Source organism: Xyrauchen texanus, chromosome 37 (genome assembly GCF_025860055.1).
Source record: "Xyrauchen texanus isolate HMW12.3.18 chromosome 37, RBS_HiC_50CHRs, whole genome shotgun sequence".
Classification (NCBI taxonomy): domain Eukaryota; kingdom Metazoa; phylum Chordata; class Actinopteri; order Cypriniformes; family Catostomidae; genus Xyrauchen; species Xyrauchen texanus.
In genome coordinates this window covers 31,414,491-31,427,526 of record NC_068312.1, presented here as the reverse complement: position 1 = coordinate 31,427,526, position 13,036 = coordinate 31,414,491, and the positions used below count along the sequence as shown (strand labels likewise).

Genomic DNA, 13,036 nt, shown 5'->3' with positions numbered 1-13,036 from the left:
TGGTCACACAACAACCAGCAGAATGACTGGTTTGGAAGGGCTTTTCTTTTCTTTTTTTTTACAGTGTCAAATTTCATGTTAGATTTGCAGATTTATTCACTCAAATCATTAAATACATTTAAAACATTTGGGCCTAAGTAAATTCTTGACATTTAAGTTTAAAATCAGCCTGTCACCTATTAAGTTGAATGTTGCTATGGCAACATAAACATCCACAACACAATCCACAACTTTATTATTTCCATAATTAATGAGTTACAGTCAACCATCCAGAGTGAAAAATTGTGAATTTACAGTCCCTCATTATTTAAAGATGCAAACCATGAAAACTAAACCAATAAAGCTGTTGATAGACATCAGAGCAATGAATCTGAGTTAATTCAGGAATCATCAATGCTGTAAAAATCAACTAAATTAGACAGAAATGCATTTTTGTGGAGAACATATGGATTAAAGGTCAATTATTGTTTAGTAGGGAATTACACAGATGAATAGTTTGAAATGCACAGGTTTGATTTTGTTTACCAGTGAATCATTAACCACCTTGGGCTGGCATAATTATTTTGTATGGAGTCCATGTTTCTTCCAAAATATGCCTCCATTGAAATGTGTATTCATTCTCTTCTCTCAAATATCTTGATGATTTACTAAATCATTTTTCCTCCTTTCCCCCCATTCTTCCACTCGACTGGTTTTGTGATTACCAAGGAGTGCATCTTTTATTTATTTCTTGTGGTTGCCGAACTGTACAGCCATGTGGTCACTGACACAGCGGAATGTAGATGGCTGCACCTCCCAGTACTTAATTGGGTTGTCAAAGAGACTGATGCCATTATAGAAGACCCTCTTCATCCCAAAACCTGTAGGACAGAAGTCATCTACCCCAACCACAGTTACGTTGTTTGAATGGAGGTAGACAACCTGCAAGATGAGTATGACATGGTTCATCGAATAAATAAACTAAAATCAACTGTTTTGTGTTATACAAAATAATTGTATAATACACACACCTGCAGATACTTCATATGAGGCAGTCCACTTGGCACATTGGGTAGACGGTTGTTGTCAAGGTGCAACTCTCTCAGATTGGACAGGTAAGTCAAAGCACCATGCTCAATGTGGCGAATCTGGTTATTGCCAAGGCCCAACCTAAACATGAACATTAATTAGTTATCAGAGGTTATTAGACAATCTTAGAACCACTAGAGGACACTAAAGCAAACTTTGACATAAGAAGTACAATAAAAAATGGACTGCATTTTTTGTACTCAAAACAATGCAACCGGCTTGTAAACATAAATGACATTTATCACACCAGTAATGAAGAATGTGAAGGGCTTACCTCTGCAGATGGGTGTACTGGCTGAGGTCTACCATCTCTATGGCCTGAATCTGATTATGGTCTAAATGAAGCTCATGAAGACTGCTGGGAAGGTCTGACAAGAATGCATCGCATTCCGTACAGAACAGAATGAGATACATTGTGTTTGGAAAAGAATGGGACACATTCCATTTAGAAAATAATTCAGTATTCCATACACAAATACACCTCTATTCTGTATGTATGTGTGTTACAACATTCTCATTAACCTGTGCTAGTAAAAATACATATAATATTGCCAAAGAAACTGAAATATGAAAATTATACATTGAAATAAATTCAATTAATTTACTTAAAATCAACTTGTGTCCTTTATTTTTATTACCTCTGGGCACACCAGTGAGTTTGGCTTCAGAAATGCGCAAGTAGTTCAGTTTAAGGCCCATGAATGCTCCAGGTTCAAATCCACTGTTCTGGATTGGATTACGACCCATTTCTGCAACATTAACCAGTATTTAAGACACAGATAAATTATTATAAATTCCCTTTTATTTACTATCATGGGTAAAAGGTGGTTGTCAATGGTGAAAGTCTTTCTTGTTTCAAAGAGGGATATGGCCTGAAAAACTTGACAAACACTGCATTATTGTGAATAAATGATGAGAGAATTTACATTTTTGGGTGAACTATTCCAGAAAGTAGGCTTTATCTGTCCTAACATTATGAACCACTTGAGGTCATTATGTAATACACACAAACACGCACACCCATTGTCTTACCGATTACATGCATGTTTTGCAGTCCAGAGAAGCTCAATGCCGGAACCTTCTTGATGTGGTTGTCATGGATACGCAGCTCCACCAGGGATGGAGGCAGGTTCTTGGGAATGGAGGTCAGAAGGTTGTGGGAGATGTATAACTTCTGTAAATGCTTCAAAGGGACGAATGCCTTTGGGTGAACTTTGGAGATTTGATTATATCTTAAAACCAGAGCCTGTAAGGGGACAGGGGCATAAGTGAAGTCATTAGGACAAATCCATATCTGCCTTAAAGGTGCACTCAATAATTGTTATATGCATGTCATCTTGAATTTACTGCAAGCATTATTCAAATGCAAAAGTTTTCAGTTGCCAATGCCTATGCAGAAATTCACTATTGACAGTCAGCCATGATACATTTAATCCATGGGTAAAAGTGTCCAATAACAAGGCGGTTACTGTGATTAAGCAAGAAGTACTCGGCTGGTCATGTGATCCTCACATGACTTCCCTATGTGGGAACCATGTTCACAGCTATTATAAGTTTACTGATATGACTGGAGTCTTCATCTCATGTAAGTGGTCATGAATTTTACATACTGTATGTTTAAAAATTTTAAATAGTTTTTTAAGGAGTAGTACAACTTTCTTTAATGAGGACATTTAAAGACCTTATCTGTCTTTCATCAGACTGTTTATTACTGTTTGTAATATCGATGAGATGGAATGGATTACTGCATAATAAGACATGTATAATATATTTAATGTAATTTACAAAAATAGGACATGTTTCTGGATTAACATCTCTTCATATCAAACAATTAGTGCCCCCTGATTGTTGAGATTATAATGTTAGTATTAGAGCTATGATTGGTTGAAAGGAATGTTGTTGCAGGACCACTCAAGTATATTAATCTCAGAACATGTCCAACGTGGTTAAATCACATGTGTCACAACTAGTCTGTAACATATTGATAAAAAGCAGAAACATTCTTATAATCCAAAACATATGTCACAAAATAGGACCTGAAGATTCACAAAAGCACATTGAATTATAATTCACATTATAAAATAAAGATGAGTCAGGCCTCACATAGAGGTTGGTCAGTCCCTTAAAGTCTCCCTCTCTAATCTCTGTGATCCTGTTGCTCTGAAGGTCCAACAAGAGTGTGTCTGCAGGAATATCATATGGCACATAACCTAAACCTGTTGGAGGAACAATGCATAAACAAACAATAATAAATATAATTGCTTTGAGGAAATGAGGTGTGTTTAAACATCAACACTGAAATATTCTATGTTGTGGTTATTCACTTCATGACGGTAGGTGACACAAATGTAGGTTTGTGTACATTTGCTACGGTAGTAGAACATACTTTTAAAAATCAAAATCAAGTCAAAATGTACCCTATTTATTTTATTTAATAACAATGTTTACTTAGCTACATGTCCCTGATATTATTTTACATAATTCATATGTAATCCAAGTAATAAAACTGTTCATCTGAGTAATCGTTAATCAAAATGTAACAACTTGCTTCACCTCTGAAACAACTTTCCTTTTCAGATGACATCATCAAGCCATCTCATTTTTCAACTCATCCCCTCCAACCACCTGACTCTGACTTTCTTAATAGAAAAATTAACAATGTATTCATCAAATTAATAATCACACCTCAAATTGCATTATGTTTATTGCCATCAGATGCAACAGAAAGAACGCCCTTAATTTAAGAAACGTTCTACAGTATCTTTGAGTCTTTGGGTTACCCGAGTTCACTTGTAAACTTTTCAGCGGGCTATAATTTGAGAAATGTTTGGTAATTCTCTGGTCTTTGGGGCTCCAAGTGTTTGCTGTGCTCTGTTGTTTTGTGCTAGCATTCCCCTCTTCCTATATAATTATGATGGAGCCAGATGACCATAGCTCCACGTAGCACATTACAACATGGAGACAGAAAAAAAGAGGAGAAAGGAGAATAATGTGTTTTTTTCTATTATCATTTATAGTTGAATCATAAAACACACACACAAAAAAAAAAAAATAGGGCAGCTGTGCTTGGGTGGTACCTGGCAACAAGAGGAGTCATGCTTTTTATTTTAAATTCATAATTCCTAGTGAAACTGACATCATAGTTTATGGCACATTCGCTGTACCGAGTAGAAATGTCTGTCTTTTCAGGTGACCGACCACACACCACATGTGCTGTCTGATGTGGATGGCCTAGATTAGCAGTGTGTCTGAGCTTGTAGCTGTTCTCAAGCTAATTTTACTCTGCTTTCACCCATGCCTTTGATGTGGATCTTAAAACCTAATAAGCCTTTTTAATTTTAAGCTTAAATTTCCTCCTGACTTACCCCAGTTTCAGCCACAATGTTGATTTATATATCAATCGGCCTAAGTTGCTCTATGCGAGAAACATAGAGAGAAAAGAGGCCCGGCCAGGCTTGGCCCGTTCCCAGGTTGGCGGCCAGCACCTTGTTCCCCCCTCCAGGGTAACGATAAGGAATCCTGATGGACCTGTGCAAGAAGGCTCACTGGGGGAAATGCGTACTTGCGCAGCCCCGTGGGCCAGCTGTGTGCCAGCGCATCTGCCCCGAGGGGAGCCTCTGTCCGGGCATACCAGAGCGGGCAGTGGGAGGTTTCTTGGGAGGCAAACAGGTCTACCTGGGCCTTGCCGAACCGGTCCCAAATCAGCTGGACCGACTGGGGGTGGAGTCTCCACTCTCCGCCGTGCAAGCTTTGTCTTGACAGCGCGTCCGCCATCACGTTGAGGTTGCCGGGGATGTGAGTGGCGCGCAGTGACTCCAGTCGCTGCTGACTCCATAGGAGGAGACGACGGGCGAGTTGTGACATGTGGAGGGAGCGTACTCCGCCTTGGCGGTTTATGTAGGCTACGACCGTGGTGCTGTCTGTCCTGACTAAGACGTGTTTGTGCCGAATTAATGGAAGAAACTTCTGCAGGGCCAGAAAAAAAGCCAGCAGCTCTAGGCAGTTGATGTTCCAGCGCAGCGGGCCTCGGTTGCACCGGCCTGCGGCTGCGCGCCCCTTGCACACGGCACCCCAACCCAATTTGGAGGCGTCGGTCGTGACCAGAACGCGTCGGGACACCTGCTGCAAGGGTACTCCAGCCCTTAGAAAGCAAAGGTCTGTCCAGGGTTTGAAGGTCTGGCGGCAGGCAGAGGTAACTTTTACGTTGTGCGTGCCGCGGTGCCATGCTCGTCTCGGGACTCTAGTCCGGAGCCAGTGCTGAAGTGGTTTCATATGCATCAACCCCAGTGGCGCGGCCGCCGCGGAGGATGCCATATGCCCCAGGAGCTGTTGGAAACTTTTTAGCGGGACCACGGCGCCTGGCTTGAAGGAAGCGAGGCATTTCAGCACTGACTGAGCACGCTCGTTGGAGAGACGTGCTGTCATTGAGACTGAGTCTAACTCCAGACCGAGAAAAGAGATGCTCTGGACCGGGGAGAGCTTGCTCTTTTCTCAGTTGACCTGAAGCCCCAAACGGCTGAGGTGCCTGAGCACCTGGTCTCTGTGTGTGCATAGTAACGTAGTAACATAGTATGCGTATGCCGGCTACTCGGAGTGGGGCAAGAGCTGCCTCTGCGACTTTCGTGAAGACGCGAGGGGACAGAGACAGGCCGAAGGGGAGGACTTTGTACTGATATGCCTGGCCGTCGAACGCGAACCGTAGGAAGGGTCGATGTCGAGGGCAAATTCAGACGTGGAAGTACGCGTCCTTCAGGTCTACCGCTGTGAACCAATCTAGATGCCGGACGCCAGATACAATTTGTTTCTGGGTGAGCATTTTGAACGGGAGTTTGGACAAGGTCCGATTGAAAACTCGCAGGTCCAAGATCGGTCGTAAGCGCCGCCTTTCTTGGGTACAACAAAGTAAGGGCTGTAGAAACCCTTCTTCGTTTCGGTTGGAGGGACAGGCTCTATCGCGTCCTTTAATAGAAGGGAGGCGATTTCTTCGCGCAGGGAATGGGCATGTTGGCCGTGTACTGCGGAAAAATGTACGCCCACGAAGGGGGCGGAGACCTGGCAAACTGAATTGCGTAACCGAGTCGAATGGTCCGGTGCAGCCAGCGTGACGGGTTGGGCAGTGAAAGCCACGCCTCTAAACTCCGTGCTAGGGGCACCAAAGGGACGGATTTTTTGGACGTACCCGGCGGGACTTCGCAGCGGTGCGGAACAGGTAACGTGGCATTGGGAGGCAACGTGGCGTCCCGAGGCTCTGGTGCTGAGAATAAACTCAAAGCACTTACCTTGCTCCACGCACCCGGCAGGGGGCGGGTTCGTGACTGAGGAGGAGGTCTGATGCTGGCGTCCTCTGGACTCGTCTGAACCGGCCGGCCGGGGGAACAGTCGTGGGGCTGAAGGTGGGGACACCGCGTCCATGGAGCCGGGACTGTTGAGGCCTGAAAGCAGAGTGCCGTGAGAACGGCATTTGCGGGCCATATGCCCCAGAGACAAAGGAAATAGCTCTTTTATTGAGAATTTGGGTACCGCAGCCCCCATTAAGGGGTGCGGCAAATGAAAAAACAAAGGATTCTCCTCCCGGCCCTCCACCGGGGCATGGGCCGTGGCGGCAGGCTTGCGGCGAGGCATGATGTGAGAGATGGCCTCCGTCTGCTTCTTTACCGTGGAGAACTGCTGGGCAAAGTCCTCGACGGTGTCGCCGAAGAGGCCGAACTGGGAGACAGGGGCGTTAAGGAAGCGAGTCTTGTCGGCTTCACGCATCTCGACCATGTTCAGCCACAGTTGACGTTCCTGGACCACTAGCGTGGCCATCGCCTGCCCGAGCGATTGCGCTGTGACCTTCGTCACTCTCAGGGCGAGGCCGGTCGCTGAGCACAGTTCCTGCAGCGTGTCGGGATCAGGGCCACCCCCGTGCATGTTGCGAAGTGCCTTGGCTTGGTGGACCTGCAGGAGAGCCATGGCATGCAGGGCGGAAGCGGCGCGTCCGGTGGTGCTGTAGGCCTTCGCTGTCAGGTTGCTCTACAGGTCCGGGAAGGGAGTACCCGGCGACCTCGCCAGGTGGTAGGGGTACCGGGGCATAGATGGATCGCAACCGCCCTATCCACCTGGGGAATCGCCGCGTACCGCGGGCGCTCCGCCGTCGAGGGTGGCGAGGGCGACGAGCCTGTGGCGGTGTGACGAGTGGAGAGGGGTGCTCTCCACGAAGACGCCAGCTCGTCATGCACTTCCGGAAAAACGGAACCGGGGCGAGGCTGTGAGCGGCGCGCAGACCCCAGGAACCAGTCATCCAGCCGTGATGGCTGTGGGGAGGATGGAGGGTTCCAATCCAAGCCCACGCTGTTGGCTGCCCGGGAAAGCATGTCGGACATCTGTGCGTCAGCCTCGGCCTGGGCGTGCAAGCCCGAAGTCGGCAGCCGAGGGGAGTCCTCTGCATCAGATGCCGCGCCCTCCGATGCCGCGGCGAGCTCATCGGCTTCCATCGCAAGAGGGTCGGCTGACTGGCTGTGAGGCGAGTTGCCGGCACCTCGAGCACGGACGGGAATCAACGAGCGTGCTGGGGTGCGGGTGGTCCGAGGGGCGTACCCGGCGGAGCTGCACCCGCTGCCATCCCCAAATCGCCTCCATCGCCAGCCGCATCGTCCTCAATCCCGTGGGAAGAAGGAGCAACACGGGGGGCGGCTGGAGTGGCTTGCTCACGGTTGTAAGCAAGCCGCGAATGCAACGTTGCCATGGTCATGTTCTCACAGTGAGAACATGAACCATCCACAAATGCAGCCTCGGTGTGATCGCTACCCAGACACACGAGACAACGCCTGTGGCCGTCTGAAGCGGAGAGCACTCTACCGCATCCAGGAACAACACAGGGGCGGAAGGGCATCTTTATAAAGACGCGTCCTTAAAAGGACGTTCAACGCCGCTGTGTTTTGCTCTTTTAGTGAAATTTACTCTTTTAATAAAAGTCACTCTTTTGTGAAAAAAACTCGTGAGAGCTTTTTAATTCTGCACTGTCGATGCCCCCAGGGGCAGGAATGCACAGTGTGCAAACAGGAGAAAGCCGCTGTTGTGCGCCGTGGAATCCAACAGTTATGCAGCAGAAGGATGACAGGAACTCGGTGTGTAGTATGCAGCAGTTGCAGACACGACCATCGGCTCCGAAGAAATTTTCTGAATGAACTCCCGTATTTGCGCCGCTTAAATACCCATATGTCCGGGGCGGACATGCAAATACTGGTTGCCAACTCTCATTGGCCTTTTTTCATAGTTCAGAGGTGAATATCGGCGCTCAAGAGAGACCCCTAGTGTCGCTTCTCTGACACAACGTGGAGAGAGCGACAGAAGGGGAACTCATGTTTCTGAGACAACTCAGGCAACACGTTATCAACAGGACATAGGAAAAATTAAACACGTAAATTGTTTTGCAAAAATGGGGTCAATGTCAGGGAATAGGAACATTCAGTAGTAACATGTCGACTTCCCATGTGATCATGTAGGGTTTGAAGAAATAGCTTCATTTCTTTATTGAAGTTAGCATTGAGCAATGGTCTAGCATTATTGATTTGCAGATGCCAGTTGGTTTGATATTTGGTATCTACTACACTTAAAAGACATTTTTAAATTGAGACTAAAGTTTCCAAAGGTGTCCAAATACATTTTTGGGCCCAATGTATATGTGAATAAAAGTTTCAATCTCATGTGGAAAAATTACAGGCAACTCTTTGATCTTTTCTTGATTTCACAGTGTGCCGACCATTGAATAAGATAGATGATATGAAGGTGACATTGTATAACTTATTTTATCAATATCACAAGCAAATGTCATCTTAAGCCCACCTAAATCCGAGCACTGTACCACTCTGCGGTCACACCGACAGCCAAATGGACACGTGGGGTGTTCAGGCTGGTATGGATCCACAGCCGAGCCTTCTTCCTGGTCTTTCATCATCATCATCAGCTCTTTCACGTCAATGTCCTTGCCAAAGTCCCAGAATCCTTTCTGCTCAAAGGGAAGGGCAGAGGAGTGGAGGGGCAAGTGGACAGCGCAGAGAAATTGAAGTGCCACATAGACTGACAACATGATGGCTGATACAATTTATATAATCTGTGAAAAAGAAAGAAAGAAAGAACTTTCAAAATATGGCAGTACAAGTAAATTGCTCGCCACACTTCTTGCAAAAACCATAAATGCTACTTTGCATCCAAGAGCTGATTTTGGTCAAATCCATCATTCTGTGGTCTCATTTAGCTTTGAATATACAGTCGCCTCACAGACAGTCACAATAAACTAATCTGCTCTTTACATCTACAAATGAGAAAATATCTAATTGTAACCCAAACTAAAACTCAAGACAGTGAAAGAACTGTTTGGGCCAGATACACCAATGTGTGCAAGTGTGTATTTTCGTAATCTGTTTTCATCTCACAGTCACAGCTGTTTTTTTCTCTCTCCCAGATCTGGTATAACATCATCTGAGTGTATTTTTGTTTCATTTGTCCAGATGAATTACAGCTGAAACTACAATGATGAAACATTGCTAGGAGACTTGAGCAAGCAAATAAATAAAGCCTTTATCATCCATAGATGAACATGCTCCCCCCGAATTTTCATGTAGAAGTCAATTAAGGTCACAGAGGTCACAACAACACCACATGCATCTCAGGTATAAATTTAATCAGTTTGTGTGGTCCCTATGAAATGAATATCAGGCCTTGGCATTATAAACACCATCTAACATCTACAGGAATATACTTATATTGTTTCATCCCATAGGAAAATTCTATTGCAGAGGTGTTGCTCTTTCTTAGCTCAGGATAAAGTTGTAAGATGTTCCATTTGAAGGAATATTCCAGGTTCAAAAGAAGTTAAACTCAATTTACAGCATTTGTGTAATAATGTTGATTACCACAGAAATTAATTTAAATGTGTCCCCTCCTTTTCTTTAAAAAAAGCAATAATCTGGTTTATAGTGAGGCACATAAACTGGAAGTGAATGTGGCCAATCTGGAAAATGTTAAAACACTGTTTTAAAAGTATAGCCACAAGACTGCTAAATACTACCCTGTTCTTTATAAAGTGTCAAATTATTATTAATTTTTTGTGATATTCAACATATTGCCAAAATGTCCTTAGAAGATTTAGAAACAATTGAGAGAGTTGTTGACATACATTATATATCAATAATATATATATATATATATATATATATATATATATATATATATATATATATATATATATTATAAATAATGAAATTACTGGCACTTTACAATAAACTTGTATTCATTAAAATACTGTATGTTCACTACATGAGTTAACATGAACTAACAATGAACAACACTATAGCAGCACTTATTAATCATGGTTTATTTTAATTTCAACACATAAAAATAATTTTTTTTATTTAAAGTTGTTTGTGTTAACATTAGATAATACATTCTTAACTATCATGAACTAACAATGAACAATTGTATTTTTTATTAATAAACTTTAACCAGGAGACACTTTTCTTCAGTTTTTCTTCAGTGTTAGTTCATGTGTTATGCATTTAATTACTGATGTTAACAAATACCGTAAACAAATACCAAAGATCCATTATGTAAATTGTTACCATTATATTGTATACTGTATATATTATGGAAATATATGCTATTTAAAAGGCTCTTTGGGGTTCTATACAGAACCTTTATGGGGTCCAAATATGAAGCGAGTAATAGAACCCTTATCTTATAAGAGTTTATAGCCAGTAGAGGAGACAGAAGGCTTATTTTGAGCAATATTCATTGAATGAGCAATGAAATCTTAGACATTTGATTGCTTACTTTTGTATCTTCATAAATCTGAGCACTGTTAAAATCTCTTCTGAATCTCTAAAAGAGACACATGAGTGACAACTAGGGGCTTTTTGTAGGATGAAATCAGGTGCCTATTTGCAAGACTCAATCTGCTCTCCGTTTAATTTCACTGCTATCTAGGAGAAACAATCAAGATATTTAAGATTTAATTTGTGATTCATATTTTTTATTAAATTCAATGGGCAGACAGACTGATCCACTTATTATTATATTAGATTCTGTGAGCCTCCAGATCTAATGTAACTACTTCTTTTTTTTGTGCCACGTGTTGTATGTCTGGTTTTAAACTGCCCCCTCTCTCTCTCACCCTAAATTCACTCCCACACCCTTTACCACAGAATGGCTGAAGAACCACATTACTGGCAAGTTTATCAGACTGTTTTTGGAGAGCCACACTGATACATGCCCCAAAATGAAGAGACTGAATGAACCACAATGAAATGACAATACAAAATTATGACATTGACATATGACAAAAAATTATGACATTGCAAAGCCTGATTTGTCCCGATGAGGATCAGAAGAGGTTAAAACTTTTTGGTTCATGCAACCAATTAATTACCATAATAACAGATTTCAGATCTAAAGGTATGGAAATGCATCAGGTGTGCAAAACTGGGGAACAGGTCAGAAAGTCAGTGCATTCAAATGACTGCAAAGAAGCATCTTACCTGATGTTTGAGATGTATTTGCAGCAGTGACTCTGATTTCTTATCTTTTCCTTTTACAAAGTTTGATGGCAAATGTATGTTATGGTGTGATCATTGCTTTGGATAGTTCCTTGGCTGCCAGCAGTCTTCCAACAATGAGCAGTACCTGCAATTCATAACACGAGACAGCTGGGGAAAAAGAGGAAAGCATTTTGAGACATTCCCACTTAACTTGTATTTCCCTCCCACTGTTTTTCTCTTTTCTATTTTGAGTGAAGAAGAGAAAGCAAGAGAAAGAGAATAAAACAGTGTGTGTATGTGGGCCACCAAAATGCCATATAATTACTACAGTTATGGTTCACCATTTTAGAATCTCTCATTTAGTTCCACCGACAAAATAATGCCATCATAATCTTTGCATAATAAACTGTAATAGGTCTTTTAACAAACATCCGAGATACGTGGTTTATTAATGGAACATTTACCGATAGCCTCAATCAAACTGTGCCTCTCTTCTTATAGTCCCACGGTCCTGTTCAATACAAATATATCTATAGATTCTCATCAAGCTATGTTGCCTAATCGTATCCCTCAAATTGGATAATTTTAATCAAAAGCATTAAAGGATTATTCCGTGTTCAATACAGGTTATCCTCAATTAATAGCATTTGTGGCATAATGTTGACTACCAGAAAAAAATTTTTCGTCTCATCCCTCCTTTTGTTTTTAAAATGAAAGAAAGAAAAGAAAAGCAAAATGTTTAAGGTTAAGGTGAGGCACTTATTATGGTAAGTAAATGAGGCCAATATTTGGAGGGTTTAAAGGCAGAAATATGAAGCTTATGATTTTTTTTAAAGCACTTACAGTAATTCTTCTGTTAAAACTCATGCATTATTTGAGCTGTAAGTTGTATAAATCATCATAAAAAAAACATAAATGTCTACATAACACTACATAAATGTCATTAGCATGCTATGGTAGGATATAGCTGGCACTTTGAAATGTAGGCCTATGTTGTATTTACTTAAATGTGGCTTGACTGTATGACACATTAATGGCCTAAATGAATACATCTCTTGTCACAGACTTCCAGGTTATCCCACTAAGACTGATGTTACTCCAGGATATGCTCTTTTAATATAAGGAAGTTTTTCTTCATGGTTTAGGACACAGCCCACGCCCTGGAAATGAAGAACAGTCACAGAAATACAGTATATACATACTCTGGGAATCAATGTAGAGACAGGCCAAAGAAAATAAATCTGGGCCTGCTGTGAAGTAGAAAAAAAGCACTTGTGGCACTAATCTACCTAAGAGAAGAGTTGCTCTGGATGGAAAAAGAGCAACCAGAGAATTCCACTTATTGTATGAAACTGAATGTTGCATTTTAAGCCTGGCTTATAATAACATGTGTCTAGTGCTATATCAATATATTTACATACTTCTATTATCATGATTACATTATCGGTGTATTG

The 13,036-nt window shown here is 42.4% G+C and overlaps 1 protein-coding gene across 1 annotated transcript; it reads right to left on the bottom strand.

The window, feature by feature from the left end:
- Nucleotides 1-104: 104 nt before the first annotated feature.
- Nucleotides 105-11,766, bottom strand: LOC127630633 (biglycan-like). Its single transcript, XM_052108260.1, has 8 exons — nucleotides 11,583-11,766; nucleotides 8,893-9,160; nucleotides 3,172-3,284; nucleotides 2,101-2,314; nucleotides 1,707-1,817; nucleotides 1,343-1,436; nucleotides 1,011-1,149; nucleotides 105-921 (listed from the first exon to the last, which is right to left on the bottom strand). The coding sequence occupies exons 2-8, from the start codon at nucleotides 9,134-9,136 to the stop codon at nucleotides 724-726; spliced, it is 1,113 nt and encodes a 370-aa protein (XP_051964220.1). The 5' UTR covers nucleotides 9,137-9,160; nucleotides 11,583-11,766; the 3' UTR covers nucleotides 105-723.
- Between the last annotated feature and the right edge of the window lie 1,270 nt (nucleotides 11,767-13,036).